At 42.1% G+C, this 21,434-nt stretch overlaps 1 protein-coding gene across 1 annotated transcript in view; it reads right to left on the bottom strand.

Annotated features, from left to right (window-relative positions):
- Positions 1-21,434, bottom strand: part of lrp1aa (low density lipoprotein receptor-related protein 1Aa) — a 263,102-nt gene that overhangs the window by 42,059 nt on the left and 199,609 nt on the right. Inside the window, exons 56-68 of the mRNA XM_065265952.2 lie at positions 19,093-19,276; positions 16,285-16,370; positions 16,061-16,180; positions 15,605-15,792; positions 14,596-14,801; positions 4,412-4,600; positions 4,172-4,320; positions 3,647-3,740; positions 3,436-3,552; positions 3,199-3,318; positions 2,858-2,980; positions 555-680; positions 69-185 (exon numbers count right to left, since the gene is read on the bottom strand). Coding sequence (XP_065122024.1) covers positions 69-185; positions 555-680; positions 2,858-2,980; positions 3,199-3,318; positions 3,436-3,552; positions 3,647-3,740; positions 4,172-4,320; positions 4,412-4,600; positions 14,596-14,801; positions 15,605-15,792; positions 16,061-16,180; positions 16,285-16,370; positions 19,093-19,276 — 1,819 coding nt within the window. The remainder of the gene's footprint in view (positions 1-68; positions 186-554; positions 681-2,857; positions 2,981-3,198; positions 3,319-3,435; positions 3,553-3,646; positions 3,741-4,171; positions 4,321-4,411; positions 4,601-14,595; positions 14,802-15,604; positions 15,793-16,060; positions 16,181-16,284; positions 16,371-19,092; positions 19,277-21,434) is intronic.

Below are 21,434 nucleotides of genomic sequence, written 5' to 3'. Positions count from 1 at the left end.
AGCAGATTTGAAGTCTGTTTTGGACCTCATATGTAACATGTCATGTGCAGCCACGCATGTAAACTTACCACACTTGTCCTCATCTGAGTTGTCACCGCAGTCATTGTCATAGTCACACTGCCAGCGGCCAGGCACACAGCGGTTGTTTTTACAACGAAACTGATATGGCTCACACGTTCTCTCATCTGGATACATGCAGTAGTCACAAAATAAACATGATGTTTACTAAAGTACGATGCCACAAAATATTACATCTACAAAATATTATAGCTGCATAATACATAAAAGTATTTGGTCAATTTTTACTTTGGTTTAATTTGATAAACCCACCAATTTGTTTTGTCTCGTTTGAAAAGTGTGTTTTCCATCTTTCATTATAATTAAGGCCATTTGTTTATTATAGGCAATGATTTTAGAGAACAATAAGTTTGACCTTACTGTATTTTCTGTTTCGAGAGTTCTAAAGTATATACTACGGTACTTTTTTATAAATAAACTATAATTTTCTGTAAGTAAGTATAGGTTTCTGGGGCTTTACGGCCGTCTGGACGCACCGCACTCCTCTTTGGGTTCATCCGAAGAGTCGCCACAGTCGTCCTCTCCATCACATTTCCAGCGAGCTGGGATACAGCGGCCGGAGTCTTTACAGCGAAACTCATCCACACCACACGTCATTTGAGCTACAGGCAAAAAAAAAAAAAAAAAAACATACTAATGCCAATACAAATCACTGTATTAGTATGTATTACCATGCTGATAAATCAGTTAATATCTGATCATTTGGGATGACACAAAACTTTGTCTGCTTGGCTGCTTAAAGGCACAATACTGTATGTGATGACAAGAGACATTAGTGTGGCTTGATAAAAACAACAAACCGTGGCATGCATTGCCCCCAGAGAATCCTATTTATGACATGAATAAATGGGACTCTTATTTTGGTACTAATTATTGACAACTGGTGTTTGACACTCATACATCTAGGGCCCTATTTTTACCATCTGAGCGCATAGTCTAAAGCAGTGTTTCTCAAACTTTTTCAGCCCAAGGACCACTTTATCTTCCATTTTTTTTCTGAGGACCACTTAACAGAATCCCACTCTAACACGCCCCCCCAAAAACAACCAAATATGAAGAATAAGCTAAATTTAAGTTTAATATGCAACTGTTTGAAGTCAAAAACTAATTTTTTTTAAACACAAATGCAATGCTATGTTCAGAAATTATTATACAGTATGAATTTTATTTAATTAGAAAAAGTTAATGTAAAATTAGTTGCAGCTTAATATGAACAACAAACTGCAAATGTGAAAAAAAACTGAAATTAAACATACTATAACAGCCTAGGTCCCACTTATTGTCATTCCAAAGAGCCATTAGTTTAAAAATGAGGTGGTGGGTATATGAAGTCTATGGTTGTAACTATGGTAACAATAAAATGCTGAAAAAATCTTTTCCCCTTAAATGTCCAAAATCACTGAAATTACAGGGATTTTACACATGAAACAAAAACTAGTACATTACAAAACTAATAGATCTGTGGATTTTAGCTGCTTTCAGTTGACGCTTGATCTTTTCTTTTGACTCCTCCATTTTTACGTTATTAAAAAAATCTACTTAAATAAGTGACTATTGTATAAACACTTGCCTAGTTCATCTTTTGGCGGACCACTGGGGGTGTTTGGCCACACTTTGAGAATTACTGGTCTAAAGCATACACTGCAAGTTCAGGTGTGTCCGAATCCACTTTTGCTAGTGCTACAACAGGAAAAATGGTCGAAGCAGCTGGCGCAAGGTCTAAAAGGGTTGTCCATATTCTCTTAATGAGTAATGGGTGTGGTTTGTGCAGAACATGCAATGAACCAATTAGAGTCTCATCTATGAGAAGGGAACCTTTCGCTCGTGCTAAGGTGGATTCCCTATTTATATGACACCTCGTTTTCAGACAAATAGGCCCATGGGCGGGTGCAAATGCATTTGCTATTTAAATGTTGCGCTGGAGGTGAAAATGATAACTGTGTTGGGCTTAGCTAGCAAAAAAAAAAAAAAAACACTATAGTTGGTTAATAGCGCAATTGTTTTCAGTTACTCTATTGATACTTTGATGTCACAACCAGTTGGTCAATGCAGAGCCACATGAAGTCAAACACATGACACCACTGACAGGCAATGAAAGAAGGACGTTAAAGGAACAGTATGTAAGAAATTTATATCAATTAATCATAAAATGGCCCTGATATGTCACTAGACATTAAGAAATCATTTTCTTTTCAAATACTTTTATCACTGACAACAGTGGTATGGCCAAGATATTTTCATTCAAAAAGTGGAGTTGCAGCCCTCAATTGATGTTTATGTTGTCATTTTGTGTATTGGCCACCAGTCGTGTGATTGCAGTACCAGTTTTAGCTACAAGTTTTCCGATTGCAATACCAGTTTTGGCCACAATCCTACATACTGTTCCATTAAACTATGAATTTCAACAAATTCAAACATTTTGGATAACGTAAGTACACAAATGAACAAAATTCTAGTAAACATTGTGCTAATAATGTTTGAATATTTAACAGCAAAAATCTTACATATTGTGCCTTTAATGTTTATTTCTGAAGACTATAAGCACCAAACACCAATCAGCCAATAAACAGAAAACAATTTCTGATTTTAAGTACATTTGAATAAAATATGATTTAAAATAATTGTTTATTTTGCAATAATAATTGTTTATTTAACAATTCTACTTCCCAAATTGTATTAATCACTTTTTTCTTTGTATTTTATTGACATAGATACTGATTATTGTTTAAAGTCCTTGCACACCCTGCTTTCAGTTTGTTTGATGAATGTATAATCTTACTGCAGTTGGCAGGTTCATCAGATCCGTCCACACAGTCATTGTCACGATCACACACCCATACCCGAGGGATACAGCGTTTAGTTACAGAGCACTGGAACTGGTTAGGTGCACACGTCACCTCCGCTGCATACACAAATACACTGTTATACTTTAATCATACCATTTGCAGCAGTTTGTCTGACGTCACTTGTAATCAAATAATATAATTTTGTAATATGTAATTTAAAATATGTATACATGGTATATCATTTATTATAGCATATTAAAGAATTCAAATAATCCAGCTTGTATTTGTTATAAGTTACAAAACAAATGTAAATGTGCAGAGAAATGAAGCTCACGGCAATCTTTCTCATCCTCTCCCTCGCCACAGTTGTCCTGACCGTTACAGCGGAATATTCCTGGAATACAGCGACTGGGATTTGTGCATTTAAACTGACTGGGCAAACACACGTGGATATCTGTAAGCAAAACACAACGTGGTAAATGCAACTGCAACATTTCACTGATACAGTATCTTCATCTCCCAATGCTACGGAAATACAGGATTATTTTTAGTGTGAAGTGGTAAAATATACCACAGTTGGCTTCATCAGAGTTGTCCTGGCAGTCGTTGTCTCCATCACAGATGTACGCTGGGTTTGTGCAGATGCCAGTGCCACACTGGAACTGACCAGGTCTGCATTTAAACTCAGCTGGTAAACACACAAACATGATTTATAACACTGCTCTTATTATCCTGTTGGTAAAAGTGTCCACGTGTAGACCAAAGAAATCTCCATCACTCACGGCAGTCGGCAGGCTCGTCGGATCGGTCGCCACAGTCATCCTCTGTGTCGCATTTCCACCAGAAAGGAATACACTTGTCATTCTTGCAGACATACTGTTGACAGATGTTCAATGAATTTTATTTAGTCTGATTAAGTTCAAGATAATAATGAACTGGCCTGACTGTTGGCCAAAAACAACATATAGCATTTCTAGGACAAATCCCTGCTTAAATGGATTCCATGGTTATAATGGGAATTGTATTAGTTTTAATGGAAAATAAATGCACCATGTTGGTTCCAAACCGAGGTTGTGAGTGATGGACGTCCAGAGTGTGCGATTTAAACCTATTGATGCTCTGGATGTCACCCCTTACAACTTCAGTTTGGAATCAACATGGTGGTGGACTGGAAAAGGTGTTTAGTGGTCTCTACTGGTAATTTGTTGGGCTCTGTGGGTGTGATGTTATCTGGTGGAAGGTAACCAATAAGACACCAAAACACACTACACAGAGAACTTTAAACTTGCAGTTTGTTGTGTATTCACCTGGCTGGCGGTGCAGTTGGACATGCACTGTTTCCCATCAGCGGCAAGGTAGAAATTAGTGGGGCAGGCACATTTATAACCTCCACCGGGAGACAGAAGACACAAGTTACTGCAGCCGCCGTTGTCCGTCTGACACGGGTGATTTGTGACTACAACAATAAAGTACAGTGTTTTGAAAATCAAGTGGATTATGAGATGAATTTACAGGATTTGGTTAAGTGCATGCGTAGACTTTCTGACCTTCAGGTTGTCTGTAGGGATGGTAGATGTGAATGTCCATGGGTCTGTGCAGGGTGCTGATCAGCATGGTCTTGTTTGTCCCAAGGGTCTTGTGAGCTCTGTTGATGGATTTGGTCTCCCAGTCGGTCCAGTAGATGTACTCCTCGAACAAAGTCATGGCAAAGATGTGCGGAATGTCCTGACTTAAAACTGCAGCACAAACACAGGTGTTTCAATTAAAAAATATTTAAAATATTTGCATGTCTACATGACCATTACACGGGCAACATATGACATTTGACCCATCACGTCACCACCACTGTGGCAGTGCACAACCTTTGTTGATGCTTCTCGTAGCCTAGTTGGAGTGAGCGTTGCAGGAGTTGCATAAAGTTTTGCTGTTGATAGTGGGAAACTGGGAACGTCTTTTCTTAGAAAGCATTTCGAGACTTGTAGGAGCACAGCAGTAGTTGTGTAGGTAGGTTGTATTTTTTCTTGTTCTTTTTTTATTAATAGGTCTATTTGTGTATACTGCCCTACAAAGGCTAAGTGCAGTAACTATGCAAACACTGAAACTGAGAAAAATGCCCTTAAAGTCTTTTACACCAGCCAGTCAAACATGTTATTGCAATTTTGGCACACAAGTTTCACTGAAATGGGGCAACATTGAACCAGGAGACTTTGTCACAAGACAAAACAGATCTCACAAAGGCCATTTCAACCCTTAAAGCAACACTATGTAGTTCCCTTTCAGTCGGTCACTACGACGTCACGTCGTGACCGACGAATTGGGAACTCGCTTAGAGAGACCAATCTGCTTCGTATACTACTAAAAGGCCAATGAACTTGGCATTGAGATATTTGCATAATGCTGGCGCCGCCCCGCCAGGTGCCTTTATAAGCAGCAGGTGCAAATAGGGAAATTAGCTTTTTCGCTTCGAAAGCCGGCTTTATCTGCTACTGAGAAGCTACTTTACTCTGTTGGGATTTGATTGCTGAAGTTGGTTGGACTAGCAGTACCACAGCAGACGCTTCGCTTAATTCCACGGCTCTACACCTGTTTATTGTTTTGAGTTTAGTGTGTGCGTTGCCTTCCTGTGCGCTCATCAACTAAGCATCTGAGTGAATTTCCCTAAAAGAGTGATACGAGAGAGCTCTGTGTCTTTTTAAAGGCAGCCACTCTCTCGTATATGCGGCGATCAGCGTCCTTTTCAGGATAGCTTTTCGCCTGTGCGATCTTGGATGCGAGAAGTATAAGGGTTCCAGTGACGGTCACGAGCGCTGTCTTCGTGCTCAGGCATCGAGCACTCCGGGGCTGCGTTCGTGGAGAGTTTCTGTTCTCTCTGTGAGAGCATAACCCTCTTGGATTGCGGAGACGGCTGTCGTTTCTACGGGAACGCTGTCCGCGCCTTTGCAGTGCTGACGCCGCCATGGTGCGGCTGTCAAGCGCTCGCAGGGCGCCCTTCGCGTCACTACGCTGAGTAGGACGGAGGATGCGTCCTCCACCTACCGGCCTTTTCATCCTCAGCCGGTTGAGGCTCCGATGGAGACTGCAGAGTCGTGTTCTACGATGTCTGCCGAATCCATTGGACCTCCTTCTGGTCCCGTCACTTCTGCAGCATCAGAGGGGTGTCCATTTTTCCTCCGAGGCAGAGTCGTTCCGGAGATGGCGGCCGTGCCCGCTCGAGCAGCGGAGACGGTAGAGTTGGAAAGGTAAACCCCTCTCCGCCCGAACCGTCCCGCCCACATGATTGGTACTTCGGAGCTGCTCGGGCCTCTCGGTCCTCTCCTCCTGTGCCTTTCTTCCCCGACGGCACGAAGAGCTGACGTGATTTGCGGCCGTCCGGCCGTTCAGCTTTCACCCCTCACCTCCCTCACCAACGGAGCCGCTAAGGGCGGGGACCCCTTCAGTGGAGCGGGATGCGTTCCTGGAGGGCCCACCCAACCCTTCCCTCTCGTGTTTGTAGACAGTCGTCTGGTTACGGACGCTGCCCATCAGGCATGCCGGAGAGGCGGCTTCGGCCCTGCATGCAATAACGTTGCTGCAGGCTCACCAAGGATTTACGAGGGAGCCCGCGACCTTCAGTCGTGCGATGTCCACCACAGTGGTCCAAGATCAACACCTTTGGCTGTGTCTGTCTGACATGACGGACGCAGACGAGAACAACTTGAATGCTCCTGTCTCACAGACCGGCCTCTTCGGCGAACCAGAGGAGTCGTACAGCTCCGCTGCGCAGACTGAGGCGATCTCCTAGGTCATGCTCCGGCGGAAGAGAGCTGCCCCTGGTCCACCACGCCGGCTCCTCAGTCTGCCTCTCGCCGTCGGCGTCCTGCGGCGACCACCTCCGTTCCCCTCCTCGGACCCCATCCCGGCAGCGCAGGGGAACCGGTCGTCAGCAGCTCGCCCCGCCCGCTTAGCCGCTTCCCGTGAAATTCGGGAGTTTAAGTGGCCAGTGAAGGGCGACCCGGATTGGCAGAGGATCACTCTTCAGGAGATGGAGCTCCTTCCCCCGACAGAGGGTCGGGTGGAAAATCCTTGGTTTGCATATGTTCCACCGGCTGTTCGGCCGGTACCCACTTAACCACACATAAGAGTGCATTCCTCTTCCCTCTCTAGGTCTCCGGAGGATCGAGAGAGCCGTGAGCGGGTACACACCAGCTCCCCTACCTCTCCTCTATCGCCAGCGGGTGACCTGAGGAGTCCGAGCTCTCCGCTGAGGAGACCGGACCACCAGCACCCTCATCGGAGTCTGCGCTCTCCGTAGAGGAGACCAGACGACCGTTACCCTCAGCGGGCTCAGGTCAGTGTCACACACACATACTGTAGATGTTTATGCTGTCACAGCAGACGCACCGGCAGTCCCACCTGTCTCGCTTCGCTGCCCCACCGCGGGTACTTTGGTAGTGTCGTTATTTCTCCTCGTACGGTGCCTGGGTGCTTGGCTTCAGTTCCCAGCCCGTTTCGTTGGGTTTTACGCACGATCCGCCTCGGTTACGAATCCGGCACACCCCAAAATTCGGGCTTTCGTTTCACTGTGGTGAAAGCGTCCGATGCACATGTACTGCGTGCAAAAGTCGATATCCTGTTGGCGCAGGATGTTCGAGCCGGTCCCTCTTACCGAGATGATGATGATAGGGTTTTTCCAGCCTTTATCTCATAGTACCCAAAATACGCGGCGGGTTACGATCGATTTGATTTACGCACCGGCTCTACGAAGGTGTTCTTTTTGGATGATAACGCCGAGGCTCGTATTTCAATATTCAGATCGGTTTGCAGCCTTAGACCTGTAAGACGTGTACTTTATGTGTCCATCTCCCCTCGCTTTTGACCGTTTTTTCGCTCTGCGTCGTGGGGTGGGCTTATTAATTCTAAGTACACCATTCGAGCTGTCTCTCTCTCTCCGTGTCTCCATAGTCACGGCATTAAAATGTCAGAGAGAGAGCGTTGTTCGCCTTCTGCTTTTAGCTACGTCGACTTATAATAGCCCGTTCTTGGCAGACGTGCGCGAACACAGAGAGTTAATGCTTCGGCATCTCGCTCGTTTAAGTCTTCAGGTCGGCTGGGAAAGAGCAACTTTGCCCCGTGCAGAGGATCCTTTTTCTCAGTATGGAAATAAGACTCGATCGACTAATTGGCGTGTTTTACAAGAGCGCGCAACCAGTCAGTTCTGACTTGCCTCGGTTTAATTCGAGGGAAGTACGCGGTCCCTCTGAAACAATTTCAGAAGCTCCTGGACATATGATAGCATGCTGCGGCTGTGACACCGCCCGAGCTGCTTCATATGAGACCGCTTCAGCGTTGGCTTACGATCGAGTCTCGAGGAGAGCGTGGCACACCGACATACACCGTGTAAACATTACACCTGCGTGTCATTTCAATTTTTCCCCGTGGTAGACCCGGCATTTCCGATAGAAGATATGCCCCTGAGGGGTCTCCTGGCATTCTGTATATTGCAATGCCCTCAGCACGGGATGATCAGCCACGTATGACGGGCTTGCAGTCTCAGGGGTGTGCATAGCACCCCAACTGCCGCGAGCGGTGCGCTGTATATCTGGGACTTGTACGCTCCGCTATGGAGATGCGAGGGAAGGATGTATTAGCCGACACCGATAACATTGCGACTGTTGCGTTATTTACCGTTAAGGCGGTTTTGCGCTCTCGTCACCTGTCGCATCTCGCTCGTCATCTCCTCTTTTGGAGTCAGAAGCATCTGAGGTCCCTTCGTGCCATTTTCATCCCGGGTCGCTCAATTCAGCGGCAGACGCGCTCCCGAGCTGCGCCCCCGGCGAATGGCGACTCCACCCCCGGACGGTCCAGCTAATTTGGAAGAAGTTCGGTCGTGCGTAGATGGATCTGTTTGCGTCGCCGGACGATACCCACTGTGGCCTAATTTTATTCACTAACCGAGGGCAGCCTCGGCGAGGATACGTTGGCACACAGCTGGCCGCGGGGGATGCGTAATACGCATTCCTTTCAGTGAGCTTTATCGCGCAGACACTGTGCGAAGTCAGGCAGGACGAGGAGAGCCTTTTTATTAATCGTCTGTACTGGACGACTGGGAATTGGTTTTCATAGTTAATGCTCCTCGCGACAGCCCTCCCTGGCGGATTCCCCTGAGGAAGGACTTTCTTTCTCTAGGAGGGGGCACTTTTGCACTCGCACCCCGACCTGTGGGATCTCCATGTATGGTCGTTGAGCGCGCGCAAGGTTTAGGTGATTTATCGCAAACGGTATCTAACACCATCGACGCGGTTCGAGCACCGTCCACAAGACGGGCTTACGCGCTTAATGAAACCTTTTTCGTCACCTGGTGCTCTTTGCAACGCGAGGACCCCAGAGAATGCCCCATTAACATTGTGCTTTATATCTTCTACATAGGTTAGATGGTAGGCTGTCCCTTCACCATTAAAGTTGATATCGCCGCTATTTCTGCTCGTCACTCACTCACTTATCAACGGCAGATCAGTTGGCCAGCATGATTTGGTTATTACATTTTAAGAGGCGCTCACGCCCTCCCTCTATTCCTGAGACCTGTCCATGGTGCTGAAGCCCTTCAGGTCCCCCATTTCAGCCTTTGCAGTCTGCGAGTCTGAAGTTTTTGTCAGTGAAACTCTGACCCTGCTAGCATTGGCCTCCGTGAAGAGAGTAGGGAATTTACATGCATTCTCTGTTGACGATTCGTGCCTTTAGTTTGGTCCTGCTGTCTCACTGAGACCCAGACCAGGCTACGTGCCCAAAGTTCCCACCACTCCCTTCAGAGATCGGTGGTGAGCTTGCAAGCGCTGCCCCCGGAGGAGGCAGACCCAACCATGGCTTTGTTGTGCCCCGTACGCGTACTGCGACTCTACGTGGTTTGCACGCAAAGCCTCAGGACCTCAGACCAGCTCTTTGTTTGTTTTGGTGGCCAGCAGAAAGGGAAAGCTGTCACTAAGCAGAGGATGTTTCATTGGATAGTTGATTCTATCGCCCTGGCTTATAATCTTCAGGGTTTTACTTGCCCATTTAATTTGAGAGCGCACTCCACACGGAGTGTTGCCTCATCTTGGGCTTTAGCTCGTGGTTCCTCGCTAACAGACATCTGTAGAGCTGCTGGTTGGGCGACACCTAATACGTTCATTAGATTTTACAGTGTTTGTATCGAGCCTGTATCCTCTCGTGTTCTTTCCTCACCAGGGAGGGCACGGAGAGCAGACTCGCAGGTCGGCTTGCAGCCTCCAACTGAGGCTCCTAATTGAGTTTCAGTATGGAGGGCCATCAGAGAAAAAAATGTGTAATGGTTTGAATTGCTCTTCCTCCGATGCCTTGGCAGCCTTTGTTGCGGAGCATTGGCTGTCAGCCTCTCACTAGCTGTATTCTTACGAACCTACGTGTTTGGCTTGGGCTCCACATTGTGTCCCAACGGGTTCCTTTGTGAGTATTATTCCGTGGGGTTAATCCTACCAGCCCACGTTTCCCTTAGCAGAGCACTGCTTTGCTTACACAGCCACGGCTGTCATTTTTACCTCAACTACAGTTAACTTTCGCCCACCAATAGCCCTTAACGGGGCGGTGGCTTCCGCAGCATCCCTATACCGCTCAGATAGGGCGCTTCCCAGTCGCTGGCACTACTGTGGGGTTAAAGGAACATCTAGTGCCCGGCCTTCTGCCTTAAAACCTGATTCTCCTTCTCCTTAAGTGGAACCGGAGGGCTTTACGCAGACACTGGAAGAGGTCAGCCCTCAGTGGCGTTTTGGTAGGGATTCCCAATTCGTCGGTCACGACGTGACGTCGTAGTGACCGACTGAAAGGGAACGTCTCGGTTACGGATGTAACCCTCGTTCCCTGAAGGAGGGAACGGAGACGTCACGTCCCGTCGCCACAGGGCTGCTCCCTGCTGTTTATCGACCGGTCACTTTCTCCCGGCTTTCTCAGCGAAAAGAAGCTAATTTCCCTCTTTGCACCTGCTGCTTATAAAGGCACCTGGCGGGGCGGCGCCAGCATTATGCAAATATCTCAATGCCAAGTTCATTGGCGTTTTAGTAGTATACGAAGCAGATTGGTCTCTCTAAGCGAGTTCCCAATTCGTCGGTCACGACGTGACGTCTCCGTTCCCTCCTTCAGGAAACGAGGGTTACATCCGTAACCGAGACGTTTCCATGTAAAAATGACTTACAGCTCCCCCATGTGGTTGAAAAGCGCAACAGTGCCTGGTATCAGACACTCTTCTGCAGGCAGGGGGAGGGGCGGGGCTGTGTGCTCTACCCTCCACCGCCACTTTCAGAGTGTGCTTGTAGCAGCTAGGAGGCTGCTCAGGTTGCAGCAACAGTACAATTTGTCCAGTTTAAAGTTGTTCTATCACTGAATTAAGTTTAGAGACATTATTTAAAGGTAAAAAAACTACATAGTGTTGCTTTAACTCAATTTTGACCAAATTTACGAATTAAATTTTGATATTATCACGGGTGACGGGTCGGACCTGGTGCCAAACTTTGCAGGTACGAGCGGGAGCATGTATCCAAAAATGGACTCGTGCAGGATTTTGCTACACTGTATATTTTTATTTTATAATTTTATTTTATATATAATTCAAATTTTATGTTTTACAATGTTTTGTCATAAATGTTCATTGGGGGCCACGAAGGGCACAAGAGGGCACCACCATACACAAGGGTGATCTAAACAAACTATTTAAAAAGCAACAGGATTTGTGTTATCATTGAGACAACAGCACAAAGGTTCTGGGTTCGATACCCAGGGAACACACGTACTGATAAATTGATTAGACACTTTGAATAAAAGCCTCTGCTACATGCATGAATGCAAAACGGAATCACTGTAAACCCGGATAAGTACTACTAACTCAAAAAAATTGAGCAACTGATTGCCGCTATTTTTCTAAGTTTGCCAACTTAAAAGTTTTGAGTACTGACAACTTCTATTCAAATCAAAAAAATTTATTTATCTAAACTTAGATAAAGTCTTATATAAATTAAATTATATAATTTATGTAACTTAAATTCTAGTAGTAGTTTTACTTAAATATTTTGAGGCAACTGATTGCCTTGTTTTTCTTAAGTTTCCTGTACTCAAATATCAACATTTTATAACTTAACAGAACACTGTAAAACCTGACAAGTTCAGAGTACTCAAAATATTCAAGTAAACTATCTACCATTTAATTTTGTTAACAAATCACAGGAACATATCATGTGACTCATGAAAATTTGATACCAGGGAAAGTGTGTTGAGACTGAGCTCAGTGTTGACTTTCACATAGGTATTGTTTTTATGATAAAGAAACAAATTATTGACCTAAAGCCTAAGCACAGGCACTACACTTCTGAACAATGGTAAGCGCAAAACTAAAAAAATAGCAAGCTTTTCTAAATCACCAACATAAATAAATGTTTAACACTACTGAGTCTTTTTGTTTACTAAAAACCACATAAAATGTCACTTAATTTTAAAAAAAATGCTCTCGTTTTGCTGGCTCATGCAAAGCATGCTGGGAACTGAAACTCCTCAACCAATGGTGTTGATTTAACTTTAAAAAGAAGTAAATTTGCAGTGACAGACTCTTTCTTAGCTTACCTGGCAAATTGAACTCATAACAACCAGCAAAAGTTTGTAAGTATTTGCATACAAGAGCAAATTAATCAGTTTGAAACACGTCTGAGTGCCCTTTCAATGATGAAGTCACTTTTTGGTAAAAAACGCCACTAGAGGGCTTTTGACTTAAAATATTTAATTATGGTTGAATCTACTTTTCAAGTTCCCTAAACTCTTTACCTTTGGTTGTAAAAACTCAAAAAACTATTTACTGTTAACTTAAATCTATGATAGATGTTGAATGAACTCAAAAATAATAGTTAGCTAAACTTTTGGGCACATTTTGAGTACCAGATACTTTCTATTATAAGTTAGTTTTACTGTTTGGTTTTACAGTGTATAAATTAGTTTTTAACTCTTTCTGAGTCATCTTGTCAATAAGTGAAAACTTATGACAAGTTTTTACAGCAAACCATATTTCCGTAATTATCCACTAGTTGGTGCTCTTACACAACTTTTAAAACACTTAAGCCTTCATTAATTCAAAAACATTAAACACTCTGGCTGAATCCGAAACCGCATACTGCCATACTATATAGTAGGCAAAAAGCAGTAGGCGAACGAATAGTATGTCCGAAACCTCAGTATACGTAAAAGGGTAGGCGAGAATTTGCGGGATTTTGGACTATTTCTCGCGAGATTCAGAGGAACGTGTACTTAAGTAACGTCCGAAACCGCCTACTTACTGAAAATGTAGTAGGGGAAACAGCACGTGAACAGAGTAGTACGTCCGAATCCTCAGTATCCATAAAATCAGTAGGCGAGAAATCCCCGGATGCCCTACTGAGTCCGCCCAGATTCTGAAGCGTGCATCGGATGGACACTTCTAGCCCAGCTTTCCCATGATGCCACGGGAAAGCAAAGCAATCGACCGGAGACCAGCCAATCGGGTGATTTCGATACACACACAGGGCTGTTCCTCAGCACCCAGACTTCACGCACAGACCCAGGATATACCACAATTAAGTGCTCAGCTGATTCATGAAAATAAAGCTGGAGAATTCTCACAGCTGTGTTGAGCTGACAGTAAATATGTGATGGTTTGTTAGAAAAATACATTTGAATAAAGTTTTGTTTCATATGGGATTCACTTCTATACGTTTTCATTTATTGTGATGGTTTTATTCATTCATTTTTTATTCATGTTTCCTGTTGTTTTAAGTAAATACAAGAGATTGCTTCACTAAAATGTATATAATCACAGATTGCCTGCATTGTCTAGTTTGTATTCAAGCACAACTGTCATCTGACAATCGATATTAAATTACAATCTGCTTGTTTTACTTATTTTGTCCACTACAAAATAATATGTAATATAACTGTAACACGGTTACAGATCAAGTTACTGATGCAATCAGGTGTTAGTGCACCTGTCCCTCATACACACGCATACGTTTTCATGGCTGTTAGGTTTGTTCGAGTTTATGCACCGCTGTAAGAACCAACAGCTGGATGACATCACAGTACCGTGAGAGCGATTCCAGATATCATACGGAGAAGTCTGATTTCGAGTTGCTCTCGCGGTATTGTGATGTCAATCTCCTGTCGGTTCTTGTGGTTCCGCATGAACTCGAACAAGTCTACTACGTCATATGTCACATGATAACGTCAACATGGCGATTGCTGTCCATACCTAACGCAAACGTACATACTGCCTTAGCGCACGTTAAGTAGGTACCCAGTGAAATTCAGTACCTACACAGTAAGTATGCGATTTCGGATTCAGCCTCTGTGTATGTTTTGATCATCACTCTGAATCTGATCTCAAACAAAAGTCCTTTTGGAAAAATTGCAAAAATACAATTATTGCATTTTTTTGCCCAAAGCTTGGTATTTTTGAAGAAACCTACCCATATTTGAGAGGTAATAAAAGGAGAACAAATACAGATAGGATAAAGATTTTTTTTTTTTTGAAAGGGTCTGTTCATTCATTTGAAATATTGTATGTTTATACATAAAAAAAAAAAAAATTCTGAAAGGCAATAAACTCATGTCATAAAAAATGCTAGTGCTGGCTGGCAACTTTTTTTAAATGCTGGCGAGGAAAGAGTTAAAAACCAAACAAAGAACTGATAGGATAAAAACATTGACGAGTCCATGTACTGTATATCCTCACCCGTGTGTCTGTTGGTTCCATCCAAGCTGGCAAATTCAATGTAGTCCTCTCTGGCGTCGGCCCAGTAGATTCGATCATTAATAAAGTCCAGAGTGAGTCCATTGGGCCATGTTATCTTATCCTGGACGATTGCACTTCTGTTAGTGCCGTCCATCCCAATGCGTCCGATATGAGGATTATCACCCCAATCTGACCAGTATAGATATCTGACAGAGAAAAACTTCATCATCACAAGCAGAAGGACATTTTGACAAAACATTTTGTAAAGCCACACATAAAACCCAATCCATGCTGACCTCTGTTAATCATGATGGTGGATGTACATTGTAAATTGTTAGTTTAAAGAATTTGGGGCCAATTTATTGATTCCGTTTCTTCCCACCGTGCAAACAATGACATTTCATGATACACACAAATCAAATAGCAGTTTTTATAAACAAGAAAATCAAGTCAATAAGTTTAATGCCCTCCCAAATCGCTCTGAACATTATTAAATCTATATGGAAAGAAGCGCAGTGCGCAATGTGAATTCGATTTTCTAACTTTATTATCAGGCAGTTAGCTGGAGGATTTGTTTTCTTGAATTCATACTAGAGCGTGTCCCTATTTGATATTATGTTATGAGAATTATAATGTCATTAGATGTTATTGCAAATGGGCTGGATAATGGCTAACTACATTAAGAAGACCAGCAGAGAGATACAGTATGCCCATAGAGTAAAAACTATTCACATACACAGTAAGAAGCACATTGAGTAATATTAGCTTATTTCTAGAAAACAACAATGTGATTTCTGCCTGAATATATTAAAAAATATGTTGTTTTGTTTGTTCAGGTTACTGCTCATCTTAAAGTATCAATTCTCCCTTACCCCCGCAGTCCAGTGTATCAGGATATGTTCTTCAGATTTTTATTGGGTTTCAATGACTACAAGACTTTAATGCTCAACCCTAAATATGAGCCTACAACAGAAGTAAAATTTCACACATAGTAATAGTCATTGTTTACCCATTTCGGACATCTACAGCTATGGCCCTGGGTTCCCGCAGTCCCGTGTTGACCAACACAGTCCTGTATGCGCCATTCAACTTGGATACCTCAATAGTGTCCCGTCCTTTATCACACCAGTACAGGTTTCCACCCACCCAATCAACAGCCAAACCATCAGGGTTACTGAGAGATGTGCGGTGAAGAACCTGTCAATGAACCAACCCAATCATTAACATCATACAAAAAAGGTACAAAAGCTGTCACTGGGTCAGCAGGACCCTATAAAAGGTCCTAATACCTACCACTTAGGTGCAGCTATGTAGACATTTGGTACTAATATGTAGCTTTGAGGTACTATATGCACTCAACCAGATACGAAGGTGTACTATTTGAAAGGATACCACCCCGGTCACAGTTTTTGGGTAGAAAGGTTGAATTTAAGGATTAAGATTTAAATACATCTCCATACGTTACCTGTACATTGCTGCCATTCATGTGCATGCGTCGTATCATGCTGCCTTGAGATGTCACATCAGTCCAGTAGATCATCTGCTGCCGATAATCAAAATCTAAAGCAACCGCGTTGTTCAAACCCTAGAAGTGAAAACCATTCATGGTACACATTTAGGAAGAATCCAAAATATTGTGGAAAAATTGTGTCATCTATCGGTTGAAAATAACCCCATCAGAAATCACACCTGTTTTAAAAGAGTGTAGTTTGTGCCATCCAGACTGAGCTTCCTCAAGTAGTAACGGTTGGCAAAGATGAGGAACGGCTCCTCGTCTATACAGGACAGAAAGAAAATGAAATTGGAAAACAAATTAAAACTTTAAAGAAACATGTTGCATTCAACAGAGACTTCATTTTATGCACCACCTTGAAAAAAAATAGAGTTAACTCTTTCCCCGCCAATGACGAGATTTTCTGTCTTTCCGTAATACCGCTATTTTCCACCAGGTGGCGCCCTTCCGCAAATTTTTAAACCCGGAAGTATTGCCCTATGGCAAGCTGCTGCATGTCCGTGTCTGTTTTAAAGATCGCTCTGAATGGGATCTCTATGAAAAGTCCTTCACAAAAATGGAATTATCTCTGCTTTTTGCACAAAATATGGTGTTTTTGCAAAAAACCTACCCATATTCAAAAGCTGATTGCAAAATAACCTCTAAAGGTAGGATGAAATGTTTTTTTTTTTGTTTGAAAGCAGAGGGTCTGTTCTTTCATTTGGTATATTGTATGTTTATATATTTAAAGAAGAACATTTTCTGGAAGGCATTAAACTTTGGTGAAAATCATGAAAAACGCTTGCGCTGGCTGGCAACTTTTTTTTTAAACGCTGGCGGTGAAAGAGTTAAGGGCATGAGACATATAAGATCGGGTTCATCTGAAAGGAAAATGCAATTCTAGAGTTTTTAAAAGTTGAACTTCAGTAGTTTTAACTTGATATGTGTCTTAATGTCAAAACATAAATAAACAAAATGCCATTTATTGAAATAAAGTAAACCATCGTCACCATCAGGGTCAAGTTACTTACAGGCCTCAAACATATTGCATTTAAATTCGGTTCTCACTTCACCTTTTAATGCTTTATCCTGTTCTGTACACACACACTTCAGTCATATCCGGGTGTGACAACTGTTTTCTACAACCAAATTAATTCCCGCAAAATGCAGGTAGTGACAATCACATTTACAGAAACTCTGCATAGTGTGTACAAAACTGGGGTGCGTTTCCCAAAAGCATCGTTAGCCAACGAACATCGTAAGTTCCATCGTTACTAACATCGTTCAACGATCTGGTGTTTCCCGAAACCATCTTTCAAACGAACATTTGCAAACTGCATCACTAACTTGTGTCATTGGAACGACAGCTCTTGAAGCATCGTTCCTTGTTATTATCATGTGTAGACTTACGTTGATCATGCTTATGAACAAAATAAGCAAAAAAACATGTAGTACAGTCTATATCTATAATTCTAAATATATTGTATTTACATTTTGCTCGGTAGTCGAAAATCGGATTCAAATCCGTTTTGCCAAGGCAATCGGATAGCTATTCGATAAAAGAAAACACATGAAGTGACCAGGTGTAAAAAGGTCCATAGACATGACCAGTCTCTCCATAAATGAAGCGAAATAAATCCAGATCCTCAAAGATCAACATATTGGGACTGGCACCAATATTTAATAACTTTAATAACACCAAAAACTTGATCGTTTCATGAGCCAAAAGCCATAAACGGTTAAGTGACACAAGGGCTGTTTCTCAATATGCGTTCTTCAGCGATCTTGCGTCCTTTTGTCTTCGCTCTACGTCATCATTAACCGTCGAAGTTCAATTCAAATTCTCAAGAACACAATTACAGAGGACGCATGTAAATACCCGGATGTGTTCTTGATATCGAGTGCAGACTTGCACGCTGAAATCGCTTTGCGCCTGAGAAGTCATTGCGGACAAAACAATGGCGGAGGTCAGGTGACCAACAGGAAGATCGCACACATCTCAATTCTCACAAGTGCATTCTGTGTTTTCAACCTTCTGAGTTCGTTCTTCCAAGGTCGCCTGGCAAGACCGGTCTCCACGAGAACGCAAGTCTGTTCTTTGCGTTCTTGGGATTGAGAAACAGCCAAGGTTTGTAAGTACAAAAAAGATGAGGACCTGGCAAAACTGCAAGACAGCGCTCTGTGCAGCAGCCTCACAAATGCGTACAACACACAACGCCATGACCGAGGTTTATTCCAAAACAAAACACTGTGATATTATTTTGGTCAAAGCTGTGAATGATAATCAATCAACGCAGTTTCAAGAGTGAGTCTTGTTCTGTACACACATGGAACAATCATTTAGGGGACTCACTCATGCATTTAAATGCGTGTGTAACACATGAAAGTTTGCAATGTCTATAAGGCCGTAGTATTGTAATGTATTGAAATAAAGTGTTACTGAGAGTGTTATGTCACATTTCATCTAAGCACAATATTGTAAAGTAAATAAATACACTCATTAACATTTTACAATAATGTTGTATTTGTTAACATGAAGATCAATGCCGTTTTATACAGTAGCATTTATTAATATTTGTTAATGTTAGTTTATGCCAATACAATTGTTCATGTTAGCAAACTAATGTTTGCATTAACTAACGTTAACAGATACAACTTTTGACTTTATAAATGTATTAGTAAATGCTGAAATTAACATGATTTAAGATGAATAAATGCTGTAGAAGTATGTGTAAATTCATGTTAGCTAGTGCATTAACTAATATTACAAATATAGCCTTATTGTAAAGTGTTACCCTTGTTGGTTTAATGGCACAAGACAGACATAAAACATAAAGCCAAACAAACCATGTGATATTCAGATATCTCAACTATTTGAAAAGAACATAATGAATGTGACTTGTACTGTATGTATGCTCAGCCCAGTGATTCATAACCATTTATAAAAGCAGAAAAGTGTCTATAATCATCATACTGTAGGTAGACTGACAGTCTGAGTTTCATACCAGAGGTGGACTTGCAGACGGTGGGGTCAGTGGGGCTGAGCTGAAACCCATCCACACACATACAGCGGAAACTACCGTGTGTATTCATGCAGTGCTGTGTGCATGGATATGTGCTGCTGCACTCGTCTATATCCACACAGGTTTTCCCATCATCCTTCAGTCTAAAGCCAGGGTGACACCTGCACTGGAGACACAAACAAACATGAAATTTAAGTATCAGGTGGTGCCACATATTTAAAATGTTTTTGCTAATTTTATAATGGTGTTTTCTCAACTACAGGCGGTTTTATGTCCCAGGAGTGGATTTTTATTTACCAAGCTTTTAGGTACTGTTTTTGTTATATAAAAGTGACATTACCCTGCCTTCCTCATTTTAAATTCTGTTAGCATTTTAATAATGTCCAAAAACTGATTTTCATCTTTCAAAAAGACAAAATTCATTATAAACATAATATTTTCAATTTAAAAATCATGTTAATCTAAACATAAGAGGAAATAAACATTTTGTAAACATTTTACACACATGAGTGTCCCTCAGCTGTGCCATTATTTCTACAACATATGTATTTAGGAAACTTAAAATGGTAAATTATCCGGGAAATATAGTCTGTCATTTTATTTAATAATGCTTCAGATGTTAAATGTTTCAACTTTCAAATATTATGGTGAAGAAAAAGTGAAAATATAATTAAATTCTCCTGTGATATATGTATATACTGCTATACACGGCAAAAATTAAAGTAGTAGAAGCGTTAAAAGGGACAAAAGTGGACATAGTTAATTGAAAGTTAATACAGTTATTCCAAAGCATTTTATAATGCATTCATCAATACAGTACATTACATTAGGGATAATGTAGGCAAGAGGGTTGTTATCGCAGAACAACTCCGATAGTGTGATCCAACTCAGTATCACAAATTATTAGGCTGTGACCTTATAAGGACGTATTCTAAGACCTCATTAGCAGGACTGAAGGCGAGTAAGGCCGCCCTAATTCGAAGGCTGCTTAAAATTAAGCCTCAAAATGCATCCTTATTTCTCCGCGCTACTAAGGATAAAACAAATGGATTCCTGACAGCCGAGGCTATCCCGAAATTCATTGCATGCCTATCATGGCTGAATATAATGGCTAGATATTTTAAAATAAAAATTGAAACCTTTGTTAAATAAAAGTGTATATTTAGCAGAAAAAAGTTGCTCATCACTGCTTAAGTATAAAAAAAGTTATGTTTTGTATTAATGGGGACCTGCCACATAAAACTTGTATTTTTTTAAACTTGTATGTGTTAGGTCCATATGTGTTTGTGTTGCATCGTGAATGTGAAAATTAACTTCTACCTCCTCTGTCAGCTCTAGCCAATGAAAAGAAATAAGCAGAGAAATCAGGTCAATTAGAAAAGCTGCCCAGTGTGACACGTAATTGATCAAGCTCATTACTATTCATGAGCTCTCCAACTTGAGACCGCGCCCCCATAATACGTGTAGTTCAGTGAGTTTTTAACAAGTTCCAGCAAGGACGACTGAACGACAACCGTACCGTATTCGGCCAATGTTTTTGTCGAGAGACATCATTACTATCAAACCAGGGAAGCAAAACATTTGCTTCGTGTTTGGATGTTCAGAAGAATGCTGGATTTGAAGAGAGACTGCGATTAAAAAGCAATGCTCCTCCATCAATATTGGATACGGACAGAATGGCGCAGCTTATCTGAGTAAAACACTTTAGTACTGTGTGTCACAGTGGTGGCCGGTGACTTCTCATGCTACACACGCGTCGAAAGGGTTTATATAAAAGACACATGTGTGCGACGAAAAACTGTTATCCAATCATAGCAGTTGGCGTTTATTTCCAAGTTGTCAATGCCCGCCCATCAAAACGGATCATTTCTCAAACCAGCCTCAAAACCAGGGTACAAAATGACCTATTACTTGTTGCTTTTGATGTTTTTGGATGTAAAAACCACGGGAACGTCATGAGTTGACCTCAGACAACACTATAAAACAATAACAACGACCGAGGAAGGGCACTTTTAATATTATTCTGTTTATGTTTTGTATATTTCTGAGGTTGATTGATATACTGTTGGTTAGTTTAATCTACATCAACGTGTCATATTTTCTCAAATAAAATTAATTTTTTTTTGTGGTTCCATATTGATTTCAAGAAGTTAGAAATGTCAGCTGACAAAAACTTATGGATCCATTTCAGTTCTCTTCATGGACTTAAGCCGAAAGTATACTAGGGACGTCCGCGTATGCGCGCCGTCCGCATGACGTCATTTTCGTCATCAAAAGGGTCCGCGGCCGGCCGTGCGGACCGTCCGCGTGCAGCCCAAAATTTG

Source organism: Paramisgurnus dabryanus, chromosome 14 (genome assembly GCF_030506205.2).
Source record: "Paramisgurnus dabryanus chromosome 14, PD_genome_1.1, whole genome shotgun sequence".
Classification (NCBI taxonomy): domain Eukaryota; kingdom Metazoa; phylum Chordata; class Actinopteri; order Cypriniformes; family Cobitidae; genus Paramisgurnus; species Paramisgurnus dabryanus.
This window is presented reverse-complemented; position numbering and strand designations above follow the sequence as displayed.